Source organism: Prionailurus viverrinus, chromosome C1 (genome assembly GCF_022837055.1).
Source record: "Prionailurus viverrinus isolate Anna chromosome C1, UM_Priviv_1.0, whole genome shotgun sequence".
Taxonomy (NCBI): domain Eukaryota; kingdom Metazoa; phylum Chordata; class Mammalia; order Carnivora; family Felidae; genus Prionailurus; species Prionailurus viverrinus.
Window position 1 is genome coordinate 177,202,247 of NC_062568.1, and position 26,237 is coordinate 177,228,483.

Genomic DNA, 26,237 nt, shown 5'->3' on the forward strand with positions numbered 1-26,237 from the left:
TCCTTTATTGTGTTGTGGTAAGCCACTTCAATTTGGGGGTTTGATGATTTTTACAAACTAGACTAAACCTAACAAATGTATTGATTTATTCATCTATTTTCTAATTCTCTGTGCCCTCTCTAGAATATAAGTGTCAAGAGTTCAGTCTTTGTCTGTTTATTCATTACAATGTCTCTAGTGGCTAGAACAGCACCTGGCACACAGGTGTTCAATAAGTATTCATGAGCGAAGAGTAAGGGCAGACTGAAGCATGTGCCTGCAGTGGGAAGGAACCACACAAAGCCACATAGTATCTCTCCAAACTGCGGCTGAGGCTGATGGCATAATTGAATCAGAGCTGCAACATTTATTTTCCCAGAACATAAATAACTTTCGTTGGCTAGCCAGTCAGTATGATGGCTGGGGAGAGAGATCACCTTGTGGTCATAGTTCATTTGTTCATTCATCTGTCCATGAATTCATTCATTCGTTAAACAAATACGTCTTGGGTGTCTACCATGTAGTAGGGTATCCAGAGTTATGAAGGCTACAGCTGGGGCCAATCCATAGTTAGATTTAGTTAGGCAGCTATAGCTCCGTATTCCATAAACAAACGTCACTAGTCTCAGGTGAGAAAAAGAAAGGGAATGTGGGTGGTTCAGCACAGCCTGTTTCTAGCCTAGAAGGTGCATCTGAGAGCATTCTTTAGGGATGGAGGCCTTTATGGGTGGCTAGCAAAGTAGTTCATACAACAATGGGTTGTTGTGGGGAGAAGTAAGGAAGAGATCAGTGTTCTTGTTATATATTTTAGAGATTGCCAGGGAAGCTATACTGATCCATTCAGGGGAGATACTCACATTTTATTCTAAATGGATTTACAGTGGTGAGGCCTCAATTTTTGCAGGCTCTCCAGAGAGCTGTGGACCATTTTCTTCAGCTTTTACAGTTGTTCTCAAGAAGACTCTGGTTCCTGGAGTGTTGACTAAACATGCATTCTGGTTTCACCAAATATCACTGGTGTCCCCACATGAGGCAGTCTTGGATGTCAGGAGAAAGAAACTTATAACATCTTGGATTATTTTGTCCATGTACGGGCATCATGTTTTAAGAAGGATGTTGTCCAACTAGTTTGAGTTAAGAAGAGACAAACCAGGAAAGTGTTGGATATGAGGATGATGTTGCATGAAGAAAAGTAGACAGAGTTAGAGGTCTGAATCCCCATTCATGGGGGGATAAGATGGGCCTGCTTGAAGCACTAGCCAGCACCTAGCTGGGTCATTGAATGGTTAATGAGACCTGAGGGAAAGTGTAGTTCAAGCCTCCTCTTTGAGAAGAAAAGGAGAGTCAGGAGTTGGAGAGATAATCCAAAATGCAAATGTCAAATCAAAATACCAGAAATGGAATTGTAAATGAGAGAGAAAACATGCCAGAGCCTAAATGGGTGCCAGATTAGAGTAGGTACAGAAGAAAGTTCCAGGATGATTGCCATGAATACCATCAGTTCTATGCATCTTGACTTCATGGCAGTGGATGCTAGTGCAAGCCCACATCTGATTTGTTAAAACTATAGAGCTGAAACACATGAGGGCTTGGAAAGTCATGAGAACTATCTCTAAATACCTAAAGAATTGCCAAGGCTCCAGAGTTCTAGGTCTGCTATTCAGTAACCAAGAGACATTGGGTATGTTACCTGATCTTGCTGGACTTCCTTTTCTTCATTGGGAAAATGAATATGATAATAACGCATGTGTACATCACAACGGGGGGGATAAAGATCTAATTATGTAATGGTGGTAAAAGGCCTCTGAAAACTACATATTGATAAAGAAATTTTGAGCTGTATCAATGGGCGAAAGTTACAAGAAGGAAGGTTTTCGTTCAAAATCCTGAAACAGTTAGTAATAGCTGCCTAGGGATGAAGTGACTTGCTTCCTGAACTAATGGGTGCCTCCATTACTAGATACAGCCATCTGATAAGGTTCTTAAGGATGTGAAGATAGAGGAAGGGCTATCAACTGGGTCCAGGCCTGGGCTCAAGGAGTCCACAAATATCTTGAAATCACAAACTCTGTTGGTGCTTGAAGTACATACATATTTCTGGAGAAGATCCACAATTTTCTTTAGATTTGTAAAAAGGCCAATGAGTCACAAAAGGTAAAGAATAAAAACATGATACTTGATATTACTTACAATTCTGTTGAGTGTATTATCCTTTGTAGACTTTAATATTAGTGTTGAAGAAACTGAGCATATGTTTTTGTGTGTGTGCTGTCTTTCAGTTGAGGGGACAAGAAGAGAGAATCCGAGTATTTTTTCCAAGCCTATGTGACTTCTTCAGGATGCTTGCCCACCCCATCCATTCCTGGCTTGGGACTGAGTATTTACCTGTATGGCCTGCTGAGTGCTGGCTCTTGATAACTAAACCTAAATGTTATGACACCTTCATGGTCAGCACTATCCTTGATATTGTTCCTATTTTCAAGGATTTGCTCCAGTCCGTGCTTAAATGATAGGCTGTCTGTGGCTTGGTGTTCCTTCTGCATCCTTTCTCCAATTTCACAGAAATAGAAGATTTAGCTGAGTATGTGGTTGCCAGCTAAAGACCACATTTTCCAGTTTCCCTTTCAGCTTTGGGAGGGACTGGGTTTTTGGCAGAGCAGTGAACAGAGTGATAAGTACAACTTCCAGCTAATATCTTTTTTTTTTTTAGGTTTATTTATTTATTTTGAGATTGAGAGAGAGAGAGAGAGAGAGACCATGATCAGGGGAGGAACAGAGAGAGAGGGAGGGAGGGAGAGAGAGAGAATCCCAGGCAGGCTCCACACTGTCAGCATGGAGACCAACGCAGGACTCGAACCCACAAACTGTGAGATCATGACCTGAGCCGAAACCAAGAGCTGGACGCTTAACTGAGCCACCCAGGTGCCCCTCCAGCTAATATCTTAAAGAGGAAAGGTGATTGCCTTCCCATTCCCTTTTACCTCCTCCCACTTGAAGACAGGTGTGGTGGCAGGAGCTAGCAGCCATCTTAGGTCATTTATTGAAAACCATGTGTTGAAGATGGAGAACAAGATACACAGAGCCTGGATACCTGGTGACCTTGTACAGCGAACTACCCTACTATTTCTGGACCACCTATTTCCTCAATTTCATGTGAGAGAAAAAGGAATTTTTATCTTGTTTAAGCTCCTCTATTTGGGCATACTTCTGTTGTAGTGAGCTGTTATTGGATGTGACCAGTACTTTATTTTCATTTCTTATCCATCCGGATAGTCAAAGTCAGTTTGCTTTCACTTGGCGAGGACAATATACTACTGTTTGTTTCAGGGCTATTAAAAACATTTTTTTTAGTATAGTTGACACACAATGTTACATTAGTTTCAGGTGTACAACATAGTGATCCAACTTCTCTATATGTTTTGCTATGCTATGCTCCCCACAAGTGTAGCTACCACCTGCCACCATACAACAGTATTACAGTATCATTTACTATATTCCCTATACTGTGCCTTTTCTTCCCATGATTTATTCATTTTGTGACTGGAAGTGTTTCAGGGCTAAATTGTCCAGTTCATTGCCCATAATTTTGCTGCTGGGGGACATCTGAGAAAGGACAGAAGCAGCTTCCACCCCTCTGAGGCCTCAATTTATATGTCCCTTTCTTAAGGAGGGCTTTCTAAACAACCCAATCTAAAGTAAGTGCCCCTTCATTACTGTCTTGCTCGGCCCACTTATTTTCTTCATGGCACTTAGTGAAATTCATAATGATTTGTTACCCAACTTGCACTTTAGGAAACAATCTCCTACCTGGCTCAGTAGGTCGAGTGTCTGATTTCAGCTCAGGTCATAACCTCATGGTTCATGAGTTTGAGTCCCACATTAGGCTCTCTGTTGTGGGCACAAAGCCTGCTTCAGATCCTCTGTCCCCTACGCTCTCTGTCCCTCCCTGTTCATTCTCTCTTTCTCTCTCAAAATAAACAAATTTAAAAAAATTTTAAAAAGGATACAAGTTCCATGAGGGCAGGGATCATAACTGTGCATTCACTGAATGCTTATCATAATATCTGACATGCAGTGGACACATAAACATCAAATGAGCAATGAATCTGGAAATTATTATTATTATGGTTATTATTTGGAAATTATTAAAAATTCCTGCTCAGGTTTCACAAGCATTGTTACCACCAGGGAAATCTGTAGACTATCTTTTAAAAAAATTATTAATATTAATTTATTTAAAAAAATTTTTTAAAATATGAAACTTATTGTCAAATTGGTTTCCATACAACACCCAGTGCTCATCCCAACAGGTGCCCTCCTCAGTGCCCATCACCCACTTTCCCCTCCCTCCCTCCCCCCATCAACCCTCAGTTTGTTCTCAGTTTTTAAGAGTCTCTTATGGTTTGCCTCTCTCCCTAACTTTTTTTTTCCTTTCCCTCCCCCTCCCCGATGGTCTTCTGTTAAGTTTCTCAGGATCTACATTAGAATGAAAACCACATACGGTATCTGTCTTTCTCTGTAGACTATCTTGATAATATTCCAAATGAAGGTTTTCTTATCTAAGATTCAAATCCCAGAAACCAAAAAGAAAAGTTTATTTATCTTAATTCATGAAAATTTTGAATTTCTGTATGATAAAAGATACCATAAATGTATTCCTATAAAAATGCAAGAATGGGGAAAATTATAAAGAAAAGTTACAATCAAGGGCTATTATCCACAATATTAAAGAACTCATACGAATCAGTAAGAAAAAGACAAACAACCTCATTGGAAAATAAGCATAGATGATGTATGAATCACAGACAACAAAACAAAGATAATCACAAATGGCCAATAAGCATGTTTTTAAAACTATAAATAGTGTAAATATCCAATAATAAGAAAATAGTTCAATAAGTTATAGTATATCCATGTTATAAAATATTATGAATCCATTGATTAGGAACAAGATGTATTTTTTATTAAGTGAAAAAAACAAGAATAATATGGATATGATTCCATCTATAAGAATGCATACTTACATATGTATGAAATGTATACATACATATATGAAATGTATAGGAAAAACTCTGAAAGAATGCACACCAAACTATTCTGTTTTTAGGAAAATGTGTAGATGTGTCAGGGCATGGGTCAGGGCAGAGACGTGTAGCGTATGTGAAGTGGGATTTTTACTTTTTACTTTACATGCTTTTCTAGTGTTGGAAATCTTTTACTGTGAGCATTTATTCACTTATTACTTGTGAAATTCCAAAAACTATTTCTAAAAAGCAGAAAACATGGAAGTCACCTAGCAAAATTCTTGGTATACAGCATTAATAGAAGACAGAATCAAACAGTAATGATTGGAAAATCTCCCCAAATCATACCGAAACAGATCTAAGTGACACAGGGTATCACCTGTGTACCTTTGGATAATGTGCAGTTACACAGAGACCCCCATCACACCTACCCCTAACCTTCCCACTGTACCTTGATTCTTTACCATTTTTTTGGCCCATTAGCTGTAATTTAACTTTATTTTTTTAAATGTTTATTTATTTTGAGAGAGACAGAGAGAGAGAGAGAGAGAGAGAGAGAGAGAGAGAAGCTCCACACTGTTAGCATGGAAGTGGAGCCTGACCCGAGACTCAAACTCATGAATGGTGAGATCAAGCCCTGAGACAAGATCAAGAGTTCGACGCTCAACTGACTGAGCACCCAGGTGGTCCTGTAATTTAACTTTAAAATTATACACACACACACACACACACACACACACACATATATATATATATAATCGTTGTACCCTGGGCTGTAACATTAGGGGAGTTTCTTCAGGTGCAAGTAGACCCCATTCTTGGGTTTGAGGACAATCTGGGGCAAGAAGACAAGAGGTCTGGTGGGATCTGGAGACACCTTGAAGCGGAGCAGGATCAAGGCAATGGCCACCTTTAACTCAATCATGGCAAACTGCTGCCCGATACAGTTTCTGCAGACACAGAGGGAAAGAGATACTTGAAGAAATGGTAGTTTTTTCTGACTCTTGCATAAGATGCTAGCATAATTAATCTGATAGTCACAGTAAAGCTGCATTTACACACCATATGCCACAGAAACTTTTGAATGTCTATTGTTCCCTGTAAGAATGTGAACCGGGAGGCTGCAATGTGATGCCTGCCCTAAACAAGGTGGCACTTGGAATTGCTTATAGAATTGTTTCTCCTGTGAGGATATAAATGTCAAACTGGGTGACTATAGTGGGTAACAGAGTATTGTGTCATTGACATTTGCTAATAAAGCAGAATTTAAATGTCCTCACGTGCGCGTGCGCGTGCACACACACACACAAAGAGATAAATTTGTGAGATGGAGGATGTGGTAATAACTAGATGGGGAAGAGTCCTTTCATGATCTGTACAGATATCAAATCACAATGATACACATTTTAAATATCTTACAATTTCACATGTCAGCTATATCTCAATAAATTTGAAATTAAGAAAAAAGAAGAATTGTTTCTCCTGTGTCAGGGGTGGGCTGCATGGCTGATGAGCAAGTTTGCATTGTGGGAGAGCTTTCTGAGGCATGGCTGTATAAGATGTGATAGAAAAGGGCTTTGTCTTTTGTGAAACTAACTGGTCTTTTCAGGGGCTCAAATAGGTACCAATATCTACCTCATAATCTGGTGAGAAGATGGGGTTCCATGGAAGAATATATACACCTGAGATACCAAAGGAAGAATGCTGTTTCCAAATAAAACACTTCTGTCCATTTTCAACAACTTCAAATTGTCCTCACCTTGGTCCGGCTGAGAATGGTAAGAAGGAGTGGGGGTGTCTCTGATCCGAATTTTCCTGAGAGAATCGCGAGGGGTCAAAGACCTGAAATGACAAGGCAACCCCACCACCATCCCCAAAACACCATTAGCACATTTTTTAAGCTACTGCTTAGCACTGATCAACAGAAATCTATAATGAGCTACATATGTAATTTTTTTTCTTCTTCTTTTTTTAAGCAGGTTTCACACCCAGCATGGAGCCCAATGCAGGGCTCGAACTCATGACCCTGAGATCAAGACCTGAGCCGAGATCAAGAGTCAGACGCTTAACTGACTGAGCCACCTAGGCACCCCCACATATGTAATTTCAAACATTCTCGTAGTCACTTTTTTAAAAGGTGAAAGTAATTTTAACAATAGAATTTATTTTGCAGAAAATATTATCATTCCAACATGTACTCAATATAAATAATTATTAAGGAAATATTTCACATTTTTGTACTATGTCTTCAAAATCCAGTGATACACACTGAGTACACATTTCCAGCACATCTCATTTCCCATTAGCTACATTTCAAATTCCCAGTAACCACATGTGACTAGTAGCTACCACACTGGACAGTGCAATTCAAGAGGTGCAGCCCTTGTCTGGCCTCTTCATTGACAAATCTGCTACCCAGACACATAAGGAGAAAGCAGAAACACTAGGGTGTAATATTATTTTCATTCTGGAAGTAAGAATGTCCCAACCTAATTTACCCAAAGAAAATGAAAACACTAATTTGAAAAGATATATGCACCTGGTATGTGCAATACGGCAGCATTATTTACAATAGTTAAGATATGGAAGCAGCCTAAGTGTCCATCCACAAATGAATGTATAAAGAGGATGTGGTGGATGGGATGGAATATTACATGGCCATAAAAAGGACGAGATCATGCCATTTGAGACAACATGGATATACCTAGAGGGCAGTATGCTAAGTAAAATAAGTCAGACTGAGAAAGATAAATACTATATTATTCCATTCATGGGTGGAATCTAAAAAAAAAAAACAATGAAAAACAAGTGCATAAAAAAACAAAAAGCAGAATTAGACCAAAAATACAGAGAACAAACTGATGGTTGTGGGGGAAGTTTGGACAAAATGGGTGAAGAGGAGAGGGGAGATACAGGCTTCCAGTTACAAAATGAGTAAGTCACAGGAATAAAAGACATAGCATAAGGAACATGGTCAATAATACTGTAATAGCGATGTAATGGGACAGACGGTAGCTACACTTGTGGGGAACACAGCATAATGTATAAACTTGTCAAATCACTAAGTTGTGCACCTGAAACTAATGTAACTAATGTAATGTAATTGTATGTCAACTACACTCAAATAAAATTGATTTGAACATAAAAAAAAAGAATGCGCCCACTTAGAAGTCAAGCCAAAGTGCTTATGTGATCAATGATTACTGAGACATGTAGACCACCTCCCATTACACATAAGAGATCTTAAATCCTAGCCACTTATGTGAAAGTATCTGTAGGTGTTGTGAGTGTTGAGAGTTTAAGAACGTTGAATCAAGCGCTCAGGTAAGCTATATGTCTTCTTTTTGCCTCTGCGTGCAGTCTCTCCTCCCTTTCCTGCCCTGCTCTGGGCTCCAAGAAGCTGACCCACATGGTTTCTTTTGAGGTTGGCTGATAAAAGACATTGGCGATCTGGAGGGTGGGCAGAGAGAGCTTTTGGGTTATTTATTCCCTGGGCCCCACCCTACCAGGCTGCCTCTGGCTGGCTGCACACTCCAGTGAAGGTCCAACTCCTGCCCAGGACACTTCCCAGCACAGTAATCTCTCTCCAGGCTTTGTAATCCTCTTTCCTGCCTGGCCCAGACGTGGTAAGCACTTCAGCAGTTATTTGCTCCATTCTGTTTTTCTAAAGCCTACCCATACCTTTGTAAATAGTTGCTTTATAAAACTCTCCTCCAAGTGCTCAAGTTGAGTGTGTCATTGGGTTTCTGCCAGAATCCTGATTGTTACATCCAGCCAAAAAGAGTCTGAGTTGCCTGCATGACTGCATGAGTAGTCTATACTCCTGCAGGCATCTAGGTGAGTTCTTGATAGAGCTTGCTAAGTAAACAGCTGTGGTATAGACTGTGGGCAATTTCAAACAGATTGTGTGGCATTATATCCATATGTTCATGCAAAGCGAACATAAAGTAGGAATAGGGGAAGGGGACAGATAGCTTTCCTTTGGGGGAAAGGTTGAACATTTTTGGTCTTTAAGTTTATTTTGTTTGCCTTGAGTCATTTGCCACTTCCATGCATAGCTAACAAAAAGTGAGCTACACAGCATTAGTTCTTTGAAGGATTTATGTGCAAGACAGTCGTACCTTTGGGTTTTCCCAGATGGCAGGGTTATGATGAAGGCCCCAAATACTGAGAACCACGGTTATTCCTGTGAAAAGAAAGAAATAAAAAAGATTGCAGAAGATACAGCAAGTTGTGGGCTACTGTTACACCATTCTTCGATAAGACTTTTCTTCTTGAAGGGAAAGAGCTAGCTCTTGGCAGAGTTCTGTGCACTGTAGCTGATGCCAGCAGTCAAGGACCCATGGGAAGATGAGGCCTGGGTGACACCTTAGATTTCAAAGCAATGACTTATTTAATACATGCTTCTATCTTAAGGAGCTATTGGTATCATGTCAAAATGATATCTGTTAGTGGACTATACAGCACCCACCAGAGACAGTTTGGGTAGAAAAGAACAGAATCACAATTCCATCATGGAGGTCCAGTGACAAGTTTCTGCTGGCTCTGTTCATAAGTGGAAGGGAGGAAATTTTAGCAAATATCCATGTGGTTTGGGGCTTAAAAAAAAACACAGGGGAGAGAGATTTTGAGGATTATTTGATTACCATAAAAATTCTGGTAAATTAATTCTGGATCTGTCCACAAAGTCACAGTAAGTGACAAGCTGTTGGTGTTTGCTACAAGCAGTCTTATCAGCTTGTATCTAAGGGCAAGAATTCACAGAACACTGAAGCAGATAAGTGAAGGGTGTCTCACATGACACCCCTCTGCCTCTCACCTGCCATGCTTGGAAACCTGTGCTCTGAAGAGCACAGGGCTCCAGGCGTTGGGATGCTGTGTGAGTTTTAGTTCTGCTCATCTGCACTTTGGGGTCTCTGGTGGGTTTTTGGCTACACCAAAAGCATTTGAAAGTGCTTTGTAAACTGAGAAGCACCATATAAATGCCTGCTAAGATCATTTCCAAGGGGAAAAATGAGATAATGTGTTTGAAGGCTCTATGTAAACTATTAAGTGCTGTACACTTACAAGAGTGACATTATTATGATGATGAAGCCAAAAACCCACGGGGTCATCTAGATAAAGATGATGATGCTCATTTCCCACGAAGTCTCACCTGGGTCTCAAACTAAGCCAAATAAGGATAATCTTAGGAACAATGTCCTCCAATGAAAGAAACCCTGGGTTGGGATTCTGGTAATCCAGGTTCTGGGCACAGAGCTTTGCTTCAAATGGTTATATACCTTTGAGAAAGTCTGGAAGCCACATTTGATCAAGGAATTTCCCACTGAATTCTTAATAGGCACCCAATCCTAAGCTAGACATCCTTAGGATTGTATTTTGACTCTAACAGTTGAGAAACAAGCCAGTCTTTGTCATTGTCACTTTGTCACCCAGGATCCCATGGTCTCTAAGAACTGCTTAGGAAAAGAATACAAAGACCTGCAGGCAAGGAGCGTCCATCTGGGAAGGTAATGGGCTTGCTGAGCTCTCTGGAAATGGATGGGACTGGAGGGGCCAGTCGGAGTGACTCCTTGATGCACATTGTAGTGTATGACATCTCACCCAGCTGGTCCCTGTGAGGACAAGGAAGGAGGGTAGGGAACTCAGACTCCATATCCAGTTTATAAATATTGATGTTCTTTTCCTCTTTGGTGTTTATTCTTGGTAAATACCATCTCTAGGTCAAAGTTATTTTGCAGTTGGTTTATGTAACAGAATGTTGAGACTCTTTCTGCCTCAGGATCAGCTGAGGTTCCAGAGAAAGAGGGACCAAAAAAGTGCCAGATATCTTCATGATAAAGCAAGATGCTAATCTACCAGTAAAGGATTTGCTAGGGGAGTTTCTGAAACCAGTTTTGCAACACTTAGCTCAAGAATGTGTAAGGAATGACTAAGGACTAAAAAGAAGAGGCTGAAGAGTTTTGATAGGAAAAAAAAAATCTTTAAGGAGAATTGTTGGAATGCCAGAGTACTGTGGAGAATGGAGGAGTGCCCCCAAACCATGTTAGGCAAAGAAGCCCTCTGGGGTCACTGAGATGACCTGAAATGTGCTCCCTGGAGTTTGGGAAACAGGGCTGATAGGAAACGCTGTGACTCAGAACAGGCAGGGAGTGAGGGGAGGGCAACAGGGACAAGTTAGGAGTGGTCCATTGTGTTCTATGGGCCAATGAACTGGCAAGAGGGAGAGCTCTGGAACCAGCTTGAAAGGAGCTCTGAGGACAAGAATTTCCTTGCCCCATGGATCACCATGGCAAAGCTACAGTGAGGGAATCTCCAAAAAACCCAGAGATGCACCCACTGAGAATAAAAGGAAGCACTGAATAGCTACTAAGCTTAGAGGGCAGGATCACCATATTACCACCCCTTTCTCCTTATCCTCACTTCCTCCTGGGACCAGTTATGGAAAGGCCAGAAGCAGCAGCTACTGGGTAGGGGAGGAACTGGTCAGTAAGAAGTCAACCACAACCCCCTCAGTCACCACTGGCTTCCAGACCCAAAGAAATGCTGATCTGGGATGGAGAAAGATGGTCCCAGTGGATGCGAATTTACACTTTGTATTATTCCACTGGACCAGACAGCTTAATTACTGAATGAGACTGCTCTTGTGAATTAAATGGATGGGAACTCTCTGAGATCCGGGTAAGATTTCACTCTGGAGATGAAAAGAACTTGCCCTATACAAGTATCAGAGGGAGAAGAATAAAGTTTTTTACTTGCATCCTAGATAGTCAGCTAGTCATAAAATGACTGCATATATTCAGTCTATTTGTTTTATTGTATTTGTTTGCTTTTCTGATTACTTATTTTGAATGCAGGCTTTGGCCATTCGGTGGTGTGAAATTTTAATTTTTTTGTTAAAATTTTTTCAATGTTTACTTATTTTTGAGAGACAGAGCGAGACAGAGTGTGAGTAAGGAAGGGGCAGAGAGAGAGGGGGACACAGAATTCAAAGTAGACTCCAGGCTCTGAGCTGTCAGCACAGAGCCCGAAGTGGGGCTCAAACCCACAAAACCATGAGATTATGACCTGGGCCGAAGTTGGATGCCCAACCGACTGAGCCACCCAGGTGCCCTGTGAAATTTTAATTTTGAACTCTTTCCTCCTCAAGCCCAGAATAAAAAGAGTAATTCTGCTTAGTCTGGCACTTTGCATATTTAAGAAACACAATGTTGTCCATCTTAGCCCTGGTGCAAGAAGAAGAGAGGAATTTTAAACCAATGCAGAAATGGCTGATGAGGAGCCAAATGGAGACATTGAATAACTTCCCAGCTTTTTTGGAAATTGCTCTTTGCAGTGTGGTTTTACTATCTGTCTAAAAGAAGTATAAATTTCCAGAATGCTATGGAAAAATTTCACTAAATGTAAGTATAAGGTCATACTATGGAATAAAAACATATCTTATTGTTTATAAAATTATTTTCATTTCTCTCATTAAAATGAAAGTTAACAGATCCTTTGGACTTTTTCTTCTCACCTGGCAAAAATTTCTTTATTGTTTTCACATTTCACATAGGCCAAACAAGAATAAGGAAGGTGAATATTTGGGTTGGATATATATATATATATACATATATATCCACCCTAAACAGGTTATCCGATTAATGTTAATGCATGAGTAAAAAATGATTAATCAATATTATATTTTGTGCTATACAAATTAAACCTTTAATTTATGGTAGGAAATATTATTTCCTTATAAAAAGTAAGACCTCTACTACATCTATATAAATTCAAATTGTCCCTTACAAATGTTCTGAGCTGACCTTTGCATTTGAAATACGGTGTTTTCCCCTTAGTCATGAGGTCATGTGGCCCTTAGTATTTCTATCTTTCTGTCCCTTTGACCAGCAAAACAAGGATAAGTGAAATATCTAACTAGGGTAAAGAATGTGGTTTATATTGGAGACATGTGTTTGTTTTTCTATCAGAGATTATGTCTGAGGGGGCAAATCCATAACATGGGCATCATTAACAGCAAGATAAGCTCAAAGTCTTGCACAACGGTGTTGAAGTTTTCTACCTGGCTGATTCCTACCCATCCTAAAAGAGGCAGCTAGCATGTCAGATCTCCCAGGAAGTCCTCTGGAGTCCCCTATACCAGGTTAGGTGCTTGTCTTCTAAATCTCTGTAGTAACCTGCACATCTCTCTCTCTCGCTACCCTTACCAGGTTATATGGCAATTATTTGTATGGAGGTCTGTCTCCTGTACCAGGTGTGAGCCCAATCAAACCTTGGACATTTTTTAAGTACCTCAGTATTTAAAATGTCGTAAGTCCATAATCCGCAGACTCAACTAAAGTGTATATCATTTGGTACTATGTTCAAAGTCCAAAGCCAGTCCTGAGGAGTGAACAAAGAAATGGGAGACAATGACTACAATGAGGCTGAAATGATATGGATATGCATATCAGGTATCGGAAGAGGAACCCCACTTAAGCCCTACCATTTAAGCTCTAAATGCAAGTCTAGGGATCAAGCCCCATTTTCAGTGCACTGGAGCCTAGGTGAAAGAAAGAAATGAGACATTACACACCACTGATTAGAAACACAACAAAACAGATAAGTTGTGGATGAGTGAACTTCTTTAGCAGAAGATAAAGGGATAATTTTGGTTCCTTTAGAAAAAGAGCAGAATAGTAGCTTGCTTATTCTGTTTTTACAGGCACATATCTTAAAGCAATAACAGTCACCAAGATACCACAGGTAAAAATAAAGCAAAACCCAAGGAGGGGAACCAGGATGAAATGTTTAGGAATGCAGATCTTACCAGGTGATAGAAGACCCGTCCCCCAGGATGCCCCTGATCTCCTCCCGACATCTCTCCTGGTGCTCAGGATTCAGAGCCAGGTGATAGAGGAGCCAGGAAATGCCCCCTGCCATGGTGTCTTGCCCTGCCAACATGAATGTGTTCACCTCGGACTGTAGGTCAGTATCTGAGAAGTTGTTGTCATTTTCAGCCTGAAAGGTAAAACAGAGCTGTTTTTATGCAACGGATAAAATAGAGAATTTTTTATGCAATGTCAATTTACAGATCTTTGGAGCCCCAATCAAGATAATGGTTTTAGGGAAATAAATTAGAGTTTCAAATGAGAGTTTCAATTTTAATATAGTTCATCAAATACATAATAGAGGCCATACTTTGACCAGAGCATAAAGGAGAACCAATGTTAGACAAGGAAAGCAGACCTTGCAAAGAGTTCTTCCAATCATCCTACCAGATTCATTCAGACTTCCCAGCACCTCATCATCATCATTTTACCAGTTTACGCTGTGACTCTTTCCCCATGTTTCCCTAAACTATCATGTATCTTTGCAATAATCACCAAATCCTGTCATATTAGTAAAAAATTTGGCCTTACCTAATTCCTTCTAGTAACAGAATTATAGATTTCTGTCTTGATCTCAAACTGTATGGAGCCAACCATCAAAAGTGTTGTTAAATTTAGTTGATCAATGTTGCTTTTGTCTATCCTCCTCCTCAATCATCCAGCTACCCACACAATTAACTATATGAGCAGCCTCAGACATTTGAGACTTACCTGGGCAGAAAGGATAATATCCAGAAAATCCTGGTACTTCCGCTTCTGAGTGTTACCATACTTCTTCTCATTCTTGAGCAATTTTTTTCTATCCTGGATTATCTTTTCTGGGATAGAATAACAATTTCTGATTACCAAAGTGATAGCAAATATATATATATACATATATATATATATATATGTATATATATATACATATATATAACAACATATATATGTATATATATGTGTATATATATATACACATATATATGTATACATATATATATATATAAAACAAACTCATGGGCAACATCTAAAAAAAGGTAAAAACAGGTATAATTTATATGCTAAGAGAGGAGAAAAATGGAATCATATAAAATGCTCAATTAAAACCAGAGAAAGCAGAAAAAGAGTGAAAGACAAAAAAAGGCAATGAACAGTAAGAAGTAACAAATATGGTCGCTATTAATCCAAATATATCAATAATCACATTAAGCATCGATGGTATAAATACAACAACTAAAAGACAGAGACTTCTGAATGGATGAAAAAAACCCAAGCTATATGTCATCTACAAGAAACCCACTTTAAATACATAAAGATATGTATAGATTAAAAGTAAAGGAGTAGAGAAAGATATGCCATGCTAACTAACAAAGAGAAAGTTGGAGTAACTATATTAATTTCAGCAGAACAGATTTCCAAGCAAGTAAAATTAGTAGGGAAAAAATTAATAGGGATTAAAATGGTATTATATAATGATAAGGGGGTCAATTCTCCAATAATAAAACAATCTTTTGTGTGAATGCACCTAACAACAGAGTGTCAAAACATATAAGGCAAAAAACAACAGGACTCCAAGGAGAAATAGATGAATCTACTTTTATAGTTGGAGACTTCAACACTTCCCTGTCAGTAATGGACAGATCCAGCAGGCAGAAAACCAGCAAGGATGTAGTTGAACTGAACAATATCATCAATCAACTGGATCTATTTGACCCCTATAGAATACGTCATCCAACACCAGCAGAATACACCTCCTTTTCAAGCTCACAGAGAACATTCACTGAAATAGACCACATTTGGGCCATAAAGCACAAACTTTAAAAGAACATAAATCATACAAAGTATGCTCTCAGACCACAATGGAATAGAAATCAATAACAGAAAGATAGTTTGAAAACTCCAAAATAGTTGGAGAGTAAACCACACTTTTCTAAATAACACATGGGCCAAAGAAATCTCAAGGGAAATTTTAAAAATATTTTGAACTAAATGAAAATTAAAAATACAGCTAATAAAATTTGTGGAACACAGTGAAAGCAATACTTAGAGGGAAATTTGTAGCATTGAGTGGATATACTAGAAAAGAAGAAAAATCTCAAATCCTAATCTAATCTTTGACCTCAGGAAACTGTAAAGAGAACCCATTAAATCCATAGTGGAAGAAGTGAAATAATAAAAATTAGAGCAGAAAGCAGTGAAATTGAAAATAAGAAACCAAGGGGAAAAAAAAATCAATGAACCCAAAAGTTGATTCTTTGAAAAGATCTGTAAAATTGATAAATCTCTAGCCAGGTTAATTAAGAAAAAAAGAGAGAAGATAAAAATTACTAATATCAGGAATAAAAAGGGAACATCACTATTGATTCTATGAGCATTAAAAAGATAATAAAGGAATATTATGAACAAATATATGCCCATAAATCTGATAACCTAGGTGAAATGGACCAAATTCTTGAAAGACACGGTCTATCAACATTCATCCAGAGAAACAGATAATCTGAATAGACCTATATATATTAAATAAATTAAATCAATAATAATGACCTTCCAAAAACAGGTCTAGATGATTTCAGTGGTTTATTCTTTCAAACATTTGAGAAAGAAATCACATCAATTCTTTACAATATATTCCAGAGAATAGCAGAGGGAATATTCCCTAATCTATTTTATGAGGCCAGACATTATCCTAATACCCAAACCAGACAAAGACATTACAAGAAAGGACAACTACAAACCAAATATCTCTCATGAAATAAATGCTAAAATCCTCAATAAAATATTAGCCAAAAGAATCCAACAATGCACAAAAGGAATTATACACCATTACCAAGTAGGATTTATTCCAGATATGCAAATCTGGTTCAACATCAAAAAATCAATTAATGTAATCTATCGCATCAATAAGTTAAAGAAGAAAAATCATATGGCCATATTAAAAGACACAGAAAAAAGATCTGACACAATCTAACACCCATTCACAATTAAGAAAAAAAAAATCCCTCAGGAAACTAGGAATAGAGGGGGATACATATCATAACACATGTGTCAAAACCCATAGAGTGTACAATATAAATAATGAATCCTAAAGTAAACTATGGACTTTAGTTAATAATGTGTCAATATTGGCTCAATTGTAACAAATGTATCTCACTAAAGCAAGATGTGATGAGGAGAAACTGCGTAAGAAGGTGGAGGTGAGAAAGTATATGGGAACTGTCTACGCTTTCTACTTAATTTTTCTGTATACTTAAAACTGTCTAAAAATAGTTTGTTAATTAAAAAAAATACTACAAAATCTCTTTAAAAGAATCAGTGTGATTCCAGTACATGAATAAATAGACAGATGAATGGAACAGAAAAGAAAGTCCAGAAATAGGTTCAAGTACATATGTCAATTTAGTATATAAAAATGGTTATCTCAATTACTGGAACACATGGAACTTTTAAATTAAATTAAATTAAATTTTTAATTGAAGTATAATTAACATACAGCATTATATTCGTTTCAGGTGTACAGTGTAATGATTCAACAATTCTATATATTACTCTATGTTCATCATGTTAAGTATACTCTTAATCCTCTTTATTTCACTCATCCCCCTACCCACCTGCCCTCTGCACCACCAATTTGTTTTTGTTTGTTTCTTTTTTCTTTCTTCATTTTGTTTCTTAAATGAAAAAATATGAGTGAGATTGAATGGTATTTGTCTTTCTCTATCTGACTTATTTCACTTAGCATAATATAATACCCTCTAGGTCCATCCATGTTGTTGCAAATGGCAAGATCGCATTCTTTTTTATGGCTGAGTACCATACCATTGCATAGATATACCATCTTTTTAATAAATGGTGATGAGACAACTGGATAACCATTTGGAAAAGTTAGGTCAACACTTCGCACCATGCATAAGAATAAACCCTAAATGAATCAGAGATCTAACTGCAAGAACAAAACCACACAAGCACTAGAAGAAAAACACGGATGAATGTCTCTACAATTTGGGTACAGGGCAGTGGTTCTCAGATGGAGATAATTTTGACCCCAGGGGACATTCATCAATGTAGACATTTTCAGTTGCCACAACTGTCAGAGTCCTACTGGTATTGAGTGGATAGATGTCAGGGATGGAACTAAACATCCTACAATGCACAGGACACCTCCCCACATAACAAAGACTTACCCAAACTAAAATGTCATTAGAGCAAGGGTTGAAATACCCTAAAATAGGGGATGGCTACTGTCTACTACTTAAAATCCAGATGTAATAAAAATAATTGATATGTCATCTGCAAATATCTTCTCCTATTCTGTCAGTTGCCTTTTAGTTTTGTTGATTGTTCCCTTTGCTGTGCAGAAGCTTTTTATCTTGACAAGGCACCAATGGTTTATTTTTATTTCCCTTGCCTCTGGAAACATGTTAAGTAAGAAGTTGCTGTGGCTTAGGTCAAAGAGGTCATTACCTGCTTTCTCTCGTAGAATTTTGATGGTTTCCTGTCTCACATTTAGGTCTTTAATTCATTTTGAATATATTTTTGTGTATGATGTAAGAAAGTGGTCCAGGTTCACTCTTCTGCATGTTGCTGTCCAGTTCTCCTAGCACCAATTGCTAAAGAGACTGTCTTTATTCCATTAGATACTCTTTCCTGCTTTGTCAAAGATTAGCTGGCTATATAGTTGTGGGTCCATTTCTAGGTTCTCTATTCTATTCCATTGATCTATGTGTTTTTGCACCAATACCATACTATCTTGATGATTACAGCTTTGTAATACAGGTTAAAGTCTGGGATTGTGATGCCTCCAGCTTTGGGTTTTTTCCAATGGATAAAGCATTAATATCCAAAATCTATAAAGAACTTACCAAACTCAACACCCAAACAACAAATAATCCAGTAGAGAAATGGACAGAAGACATAAACAGACACTTTTCCAAAGAAGACATCCATGTGGGAAACAGACACATCAAAAGATGCTCAACATCACTCAAACACAAATCTAAACCATAATGAAATACCACCTCACACTGTTCAGATGGCTAAAATTAACAACACAGGAAACAACAGATGTTGGTGGGGATGTGGAGAAAGAGGAACCCTTTTGCATTGTTGGTGGGAATGCAAACTGGTACAACCACTCTGGAAAACAGTATGGAGTTTCCTCAAAAAATTAAAAATAGAACTACTCTATGACCCAGCAATCGCACTACTAGGAATTTCTGCAAAGGTTACAAAAATGCTGATTTAAAGGGGCACATGCACCCCAATGCTTATAGCAATGCTATCAACAGCCAAATTATGGAAAGAGCTCAAATGTCCATTAACTGATAAATGGATAAAGAAGATGTGGTATATATACAATGGAATATTACTTGGTGATGAAAAATAAATGAAATCATGCCATTTGCAACAACATGGATGGAACTGAAGGGTGTTGTGCTAAGCAAAATAAGACAGACGCCATAAGATTTACTCATATGTGGAGTTTGAGAAATTCAACAGATGAACATAGAGGAAGGGAAGGAAAAAATAAGATAAAAACGAGGGGGAAGGCAAACCATAAGAGACTCTTAAATACAGAGAACAAACTGAGGATTGCTGGGTTAAATGGGTGATAGGCATTAAGAAGGGCACTTTTTGGGATGAGCAGTGGGTGTCATATGTAAGAGATGAATCTCTGGGTTCTAATCCTGAAGCTAAGACTACACTGTATGTTAACTGACTTGAAAATACATTTTAAAAAATAATAAAAAATAAAAAGGAACAAATAATATTTGTAAATTTGACTAAATAAATATAAAATTTTTGAAAAGGTTTTATTTTGAATAAATTTAGCATTTATTTTTCCCTAATATTTGCATTTTGTTTTCTCATCATAATTATGTAATATAAAGAAATAGTAAAGAGTTCTTTCAATAACCTTTTGTAGATGCCCCAGATTCACTCTAGTGAGCCATACAAATATTAGCATTTTCTGTGTGGGCCATGATGTGAACCGGTTTGGAACTACTGGTATATAATACCCATCTTTTTTTTTTTTTTCAATATATGAAATTTATTGTCAAATTGGTTTCCATACAACACTCAGTGCTCATCCCAAAAGGTGCCCTCCTCAATAGCCATCACCCACCCTCCCCTCCCTCCCACCCCCCATCAACCCTCAGTTTGTTCTCAGTTTTTAAGAGTCTCTTATGCTTTGGCTCTCTCCCACTCTAACCTCTTTTTTTTTTTTTTCCCTTCCCCTCCTCCATGGGTTTCTGTTAAGTTTCTCAGGATCCACATAAGAGTGAAAACATATGGTATCTGTCTTTCTCTCTATGACTTATTTCACTTAGCATAACACGCTCCAGTTCCATCCACGTTGCTACAAAGGACCATATTTCATTCTTTCTCATTGCCCTGTAGTACTCCATTGTGTATATAAACCACAATTTCTTTATCCATTCATCAGTTGATGGACATTTAGGTTCTTTCCATAATTTGCATAATGCCCATCTGTATCTTAAATCGTTAACCTAACCTGCTTCTGACTGTCCTCCTTATACACTACATTCATGTGTGTTTATGGGTGCCTGACTGTGCCTGTGCCTGTGTGGGTGTGTCTTGCAAATTTCCTTGAGGCAAATATATTTGCTAAAGTAACTGTATTTTATGATTAACATTTATTTAGTACCAGGCACTTTCCCAAGTGCTTTATGTATATTAACATAGTGAATCATCACCACAAACCTGGGAGATAGGTTCCTTTTTGTCCCCATTTTACAGCTGACATTGAGACAAAGCAGTGAGTAACTTGCCCGAAGTCATAGCTGAGGAAGGATTCATTAACTGCTTTATAAATATTCTCTATTCGGGTGTTGATGAAAAGTAATGTTGAATTGCTTAAAGAGCTTAATCTATTTCAACTTTTATGTTTATGTTTTGCCAAAACTATTTTTGAACTGAGCTTCTTTTATTTTTTTATTGTGGTAAGAACACTTAACCAGAGATCTACCCACTTAACAAGTTTTTCCATGCCCAGTATAGCACTGTTAACTGTAGGCAGATCTCTAGAACTTGTTCATTTTGTGTAACTGAAACTTTCTACCTACTGAACAACTCCCCGTCCCCCCTCCTTTTGAATGCATGTCCGTGTGCTCTCTGTTCTCATATTCATTCCCATGTTGCATGAATGTTTTTAGTTTGTTGTTATTCCTTCGCGACTACTGCAAACACTGTGTAAAAAGCCATATGCCCTTGTGTGCTTTGAGATATTAAATGACCCTTGTTATATTTGTATTAATAACAATTGGAAATATTTTTTTAATTTATTTTTAGAGACAGAGAGAGACAGAGCACAAGTTGGGGGAGGGGCAGAGAGAGAAGGAGACACAGAATCTGAAGCAGGCTCCAGGTTCTGAGCCATCAGCACAGAGCCCGATGTGGGGCTCGAACTCACAAACCATGAGATCAGGACCTGAGCTGAAGTCGGATGCTTAACCAACTGAGCCACCCAGGCGCCCCAACAATTGGAAATAATAATAAACATGATATAATACATAGAAAACTTCTGAAGTAGTAGAGAACTACTACTATGGATCTAGCACACTCTTCTAAAGGAGCACTGTCCATATAAAAGCTCTGTTAAGAACAAGAATTTTTTTTTTTTCACACCGAGGCCTATTCTTCTAGACAGGCACAGTACAATGATGACGGTGTATGGACTTAGGCAATCCAAACACAAGCAATACCTGTGTACTGATGTTGAATTTTGACCATCTCCTGTAAGCGGTGGCCCTGAGGGCTGAATTTGAAAATTATGTCAAGGTGATGTAAGAAATTGTATAAGCGGTGAAAGATGATTTTGCTGGCTTCAAATGTCGCTTTAACATAAAGATCATGGGTGCTAGAAGAGAAAGTGGGGACAATATGTCAATGCATGACTTAGATAATGACGAACAAGTGTCTTTTTGCTTTTCTGTCACTGACCTGCTTGTCTGGCAGTTGGTCTCCTGGCTCAAAACACACTTCATAAGTATGTCCAGGGTCATCAAGGTGATGTGCTCAAAGACCTCCACAATTGTGTCCTGGGGGCCACAGATCTTCTCCCACTTACCCTGGCATAGGAGGTCAAGACCAACAGCATCATCAAACTGCCTTTACCTGAAAGCTCCTCCCTGACCCTGCCCTTAGGCTGTAAGGTAGACAATCCAGACCTAGGAGGAGCCATAGGTTGTATATGTAAATAAGCCAAGTGCTTACTTGGCATGAGGAAGGGAAAGCCACACCTAGCTGAGTGAGAAAGAGCATGGAGCAAGCCGGGTATCTTGTAAATGGCTGAGTTAAGTATTTTTGGCCTTTCAGTCATTACCATAACTCTGCTTTACGACAGATCAGAGTTCCAGTAAAACAGACAATCTCTTCTACAAGACCTCTAATTACAAGGGGTCTCCCCAGGGCTTCCTCCATCTTCAGCCCCCAAATTGCTAGACACCCTACCCCATCACTACTGCCAACCACCATAGCCACACTTAAAATAAACTTGGAACATTGTAAGAAGCCTTTTCAATTCAGAAGTGTGGGACAGAGAGAAGCCATGGGTAGGAGCAGCTTCCAGCTGACCCCCTGCCAAGCGCTGTTTGTGCCCAATTTACTTCTCCCCTCCAGGTGACCTGCTCACACTACCTGAAATGTTCCCTGTTGAAAATGAATATGTCATGATAAGCATTCTTTGTGTTAAACACAAAGAAATCTAAATGTTTAAAGTCAGATCAACCTATTGAGCACCTAATGCCATAGGTAGGGGCTGGTACACATTTGGAGCCAGATATTTTTTTTAAAGCTTTTATCCCAATGTCCATTGTTTATTCAATTGCTTTCATCTTGAATAATGTAAGTTTTACTGTGTAAAAAAAGTAAATTTAGGAGAAATGGCAGCGAAGGGGAAGCTCAAGCTGGAAGCACTAGGGCACAGTTCAGCAGAGGGGAAAGCTATGAGTGGAGTCTCAGGTTCAGGTGGGGCTGAGAAACGAGGAAGACACAAGTTGTTTACTGAAACAGAGATAAACTCAGTACCACCACTGGCTAATTTGTCATTGTGTACAAAGCAGCATGGCACCAGAATGGAAGGAGACTGCTCCTTCCCTCTCCAGCCTGTACGTGAGGCTTTCTGCCAAGAGTGGGCCATGGGTATTTTCACCTTAACTCAGGTTAAATCCACTTCTGTGAGAACTCAGCCAATTGGTTGGTAACAGTGGTTCTCTCCTGGGCAAAGGGATGGGTTTGCAAATGAAAATGGAGGGAAACTTTGGCTTCATTGGTGGAGTTTGAAGTGTTTATCATGAAACTTGTATTAATGAATTACTTGTCTCATTTTTAAACAATCACAATTTAAAAATTAAAAATATACCACAAACCAGTGGAGTTTTAGAATGGAACTCATTTATAAATCAAGGACCACCCTTAGGAATATTCCTCTGCCAACATCCTCCTGCCCCTTTGAAAAGGCACAAGTCAGCTCAAAATGATCCACTACTATCTACAAGAGGAAACTCACACCCTGTGGCTTTAACGTAAACACTTATCTTTTGCTAGGTTCTTTGTGACCATCAGGCAAATTCGCTCTAACTTCCATACCTTTGCTTATGCTAACTCACTCTGCCTAGAATTCACTCATCTGTATTATCCACATAAGCAAGTCTGGCTCATATTTGCTGGTAAAAATGAGTCTCCTCTGAATCTGAAGCTACTATAGCTATTCCTCATTTCCTCACCTGTCAGTTACAGCACTGACCATCTGAATCTCACTACTTGGTACTTAGTTTACTGCCATAGGGTCTCAAAATATACCTGAGCTAGATGACCAGAACTTCATCATTTTTTGTCACCCAAACAAAGAATGATAGCAAAGGCTTACATGGACACCTATTGCTCAGTTGGTAAATGTACACTGGTTAATTTCTAAGAGCCATCCCCCTTTGAATTTTACTACCCATCACACATGTCTAATTCATTCCCTGTTGGAAACATTCTGCAACACACCAGAGAACTTTTTGTCCTTTCACTTACCAGCATTGTGTTCACTGAATGGGCCATCACCTCAACATATGATTTCAAGATGTTAAAATTGAATCCAGGAGTTAGTAGGTGACGGTGCTGGAACCATTTGGGTCCTTCTAGACTCACTAGTCCTTTTCCTTGAGAAAGAAAGGGGACAAAACCTCATGCCATTTTATTATATGAGATGAGGAAGGAGAGGTGAGGAACAGAGACATCAGGGAGTGAGCATGACACACATGTAGTCATAATAGAGTGGAAATCAGAGTAGTGTTTATATATTTTGATGGAAGTGAGATTTGTTTCTTAATCTGGGATGGATGTATTTAACATTGTGAGGAAGACCCCAGGGTTTGAAACCTGATGAGAATGCTGATCCTGAAGTCACCAGTCACTACCTATGTCAAAACTGAGTAAGTCACCTAATCTTCCTGAGGCTTGGTTTACTCAATGATAAAGTGTGATAATAAACATCTACCTCACTGTGTTGCTGTGAAGATTAAATGAAAGCACATACATGAAGCACCTAGCCTGGTCTCTAGCTCACAGTAGAAGCATAACAAATATTCATCTCCTTTTGACTCCAAACCAATCCATAAACTACACTGCGAACACAAAATTTATAAGGAACTAGACGTAAGTGTCCACTCTGTCCCCAGATATCTCCTCCTTGGGCCTTAGTTGGTGATTCACACTTATAAATGATATGGAGTGCAAGCACTCATCAAGATCAGTGCTTTACAGTCTTTGGTTGCAAGAAAGGTTATTAAAGATTTGGCTTTAAAACGACTTTAACATTTATTAATAAGTAACTTCCATCATTCATTGGGTGCTTACAACATGTCAGGCTTGAGATGTATGGTCTGGTGCTGGTACCATGCCAGCCACTACAGTAAGTGCTGAAAATACGTGTTTCATTTAATCCCCACAATGGCCTAGAGATGTAACTCTCATCAGAAGATTTCCCCAGAATCACATGCAACTAGCTAGTGGGAGGCAGTATTCAAATCCAAGTAGCTCTGAACCTCAAATCAACAGTTTTTTCATGTAATTCCTTCTTTGTCTAACATGAATACCAATTACATGATCAGAAGGCCTAATTCATCTGCTCATGGAATACTACCAAACTATACTTCAGAGCAAAACTGTAGTGGTTTGCATATGGAAATATATGGACTCCAAAAAGGAAGTGGAAGATCCAAGAAAACAAGAGAAAAGAAAGGACAAAATAAAGAATACAGATGTGTGGCTGCAGTTTTAAAGACAGAGATGGGACAGATTCACACACATGCTGCCTTGAGAATGAGACTTTGGAGAGAGAAATGGATAAGGAGGGTTCTTAGGAAGTTGTGCTGGGTTGATCTTAGCACTCCCTCTTGATTTTTCCCCTAGATAACTTGCAGCATAGATTGTCCATCCTCTTAATTGTTTTGAGCATTCTGACTTGTTTCTTTGGAATGCTTTACTATACCAAGGGGACCTCAAGCGAGAGAGTGAATCACCTGTCTCTCTGGCACATACATACCAAGACACGGAATCAAGAACTTGTACAGGTACTTGGACTTGGGATCTGTAGAGTCAAGCAGAGGAAACAAACAACAGCATTAGGGGAAAATTACCAAAGTCGGTGAAGTTTCTCTTCATTTGCCTGTGCTAACCACAAATAGCAAGAAGGAGCCCAGGCATGGCATGGAAAACCATGGCATGCCCAGGCAAACCATAAGTTTGGTTAAGGAGCCAGAGAACAATAAACCCCAGGAGGCAGACAGGTACACAAACCCAGATTCTTCCCTTGCTTATACTTTCTCCTATAGAAACAGATTGCCCAAGGGTGACCAAGTTTCGAGAACAGGATTTGGGACAATATATTATATCCTTCTTGGAAAGTAGATTAGTGTTTACAGCAGGAGCTGGCAGACCACAGAGAGTGGGGATCAAATGCCTCTGGGGGTTCTCATGACCTCTAATGTGGGAGTGTTTTACAGCTCTTGTCCTTTAAGAAGTGAGCAGGAAACAAATCAGGGCTGGGGGATTGGGAAAAATGGAGACTTTCAGGGAAAGGCTGTTTTCTTTTATTAGGTTTTACTAAAAGTAATGGAGACAATGGATAGAGAAGAAAGATTAGAATGTAAGATCTTAGTTTTACAAAGATGATGGAGCAAAACCTGGACATTTTTTTTTTAAGTAGGCTTCACGCCCAACGTGGAGACCAGCGTGGGGCTTCGTCGGACACTTAACCGACTGAGCCACCCCAGGTGCTCCCAAACTGGACGTTTTAATTTTGTGCGATGAGATAATCTGCCACAGACGTCTTTGAAAAGGCTTGGATGGGGGAGTTAGATGACTCGTGTTCCAA

General features: G+C 38.9%; 1 protein-coding gene across 1 annotated transcript in view; it reads right to left on the reverse strand.

Annotated features, from left to right (window-relative positions):
* The window catches only part of LOC125172293 (cytochrome P450 4X1-like), a 50,807-nt gene that overhangs the window by 15,602 nt on the left and 8,968 nt on the right, over nucleotides 1–26,237 (reverse strand). The window contains exons 3-12 of the mRNA XM_047870113.1: nucleotides 25,407–25,451; nucleotides 23,894–24,021; nucleotides 21,815–21,942; nucleotides 21,577–21,731; nucleotides 14,585–14,691; nucleotides 13,813–14,003; nucleotides 10,485–10,618; nucleotides 9,125–9,189; nucleotides 6,763–6,845; nucleotides 5,771–5,953 (exon numbers count right to left, since the gene is read on the reverse strand). Coding sequence (XP_047726069.1) covers nucleotides 5,785–5,953; nucleotides 6,763–6,845; nucleotides 9,125–9,189; nucleotides 10,485–10,618; nucleotides 13,813–14,003; nucleotides 14,585–14,691; nucleotides 21,577–21,731; nucleotides 21,815–21,942; nucleotides 23,894–24,021; nucleotides 25,407–25,451 — 1,205 coding nt within the window. The 3' untranslated portion in view covers nucleotides 5,771–5,784. The remainder of the gene's footprint in view (nucleotides 1–5,770; nucleotides 5,954–6,762; nucleotides 6,846–9,124; nucleotides 9,190–10,484; nucleotides 10,619–13,812; nucleotides 14,004–14,584; nucleotides 14,692–21,576; nucleotides 21,732–21,814; nucleotides 21,943–23,893; nucleotides 24,022–25,406; nucleotides 25,452–26,237) is intronic.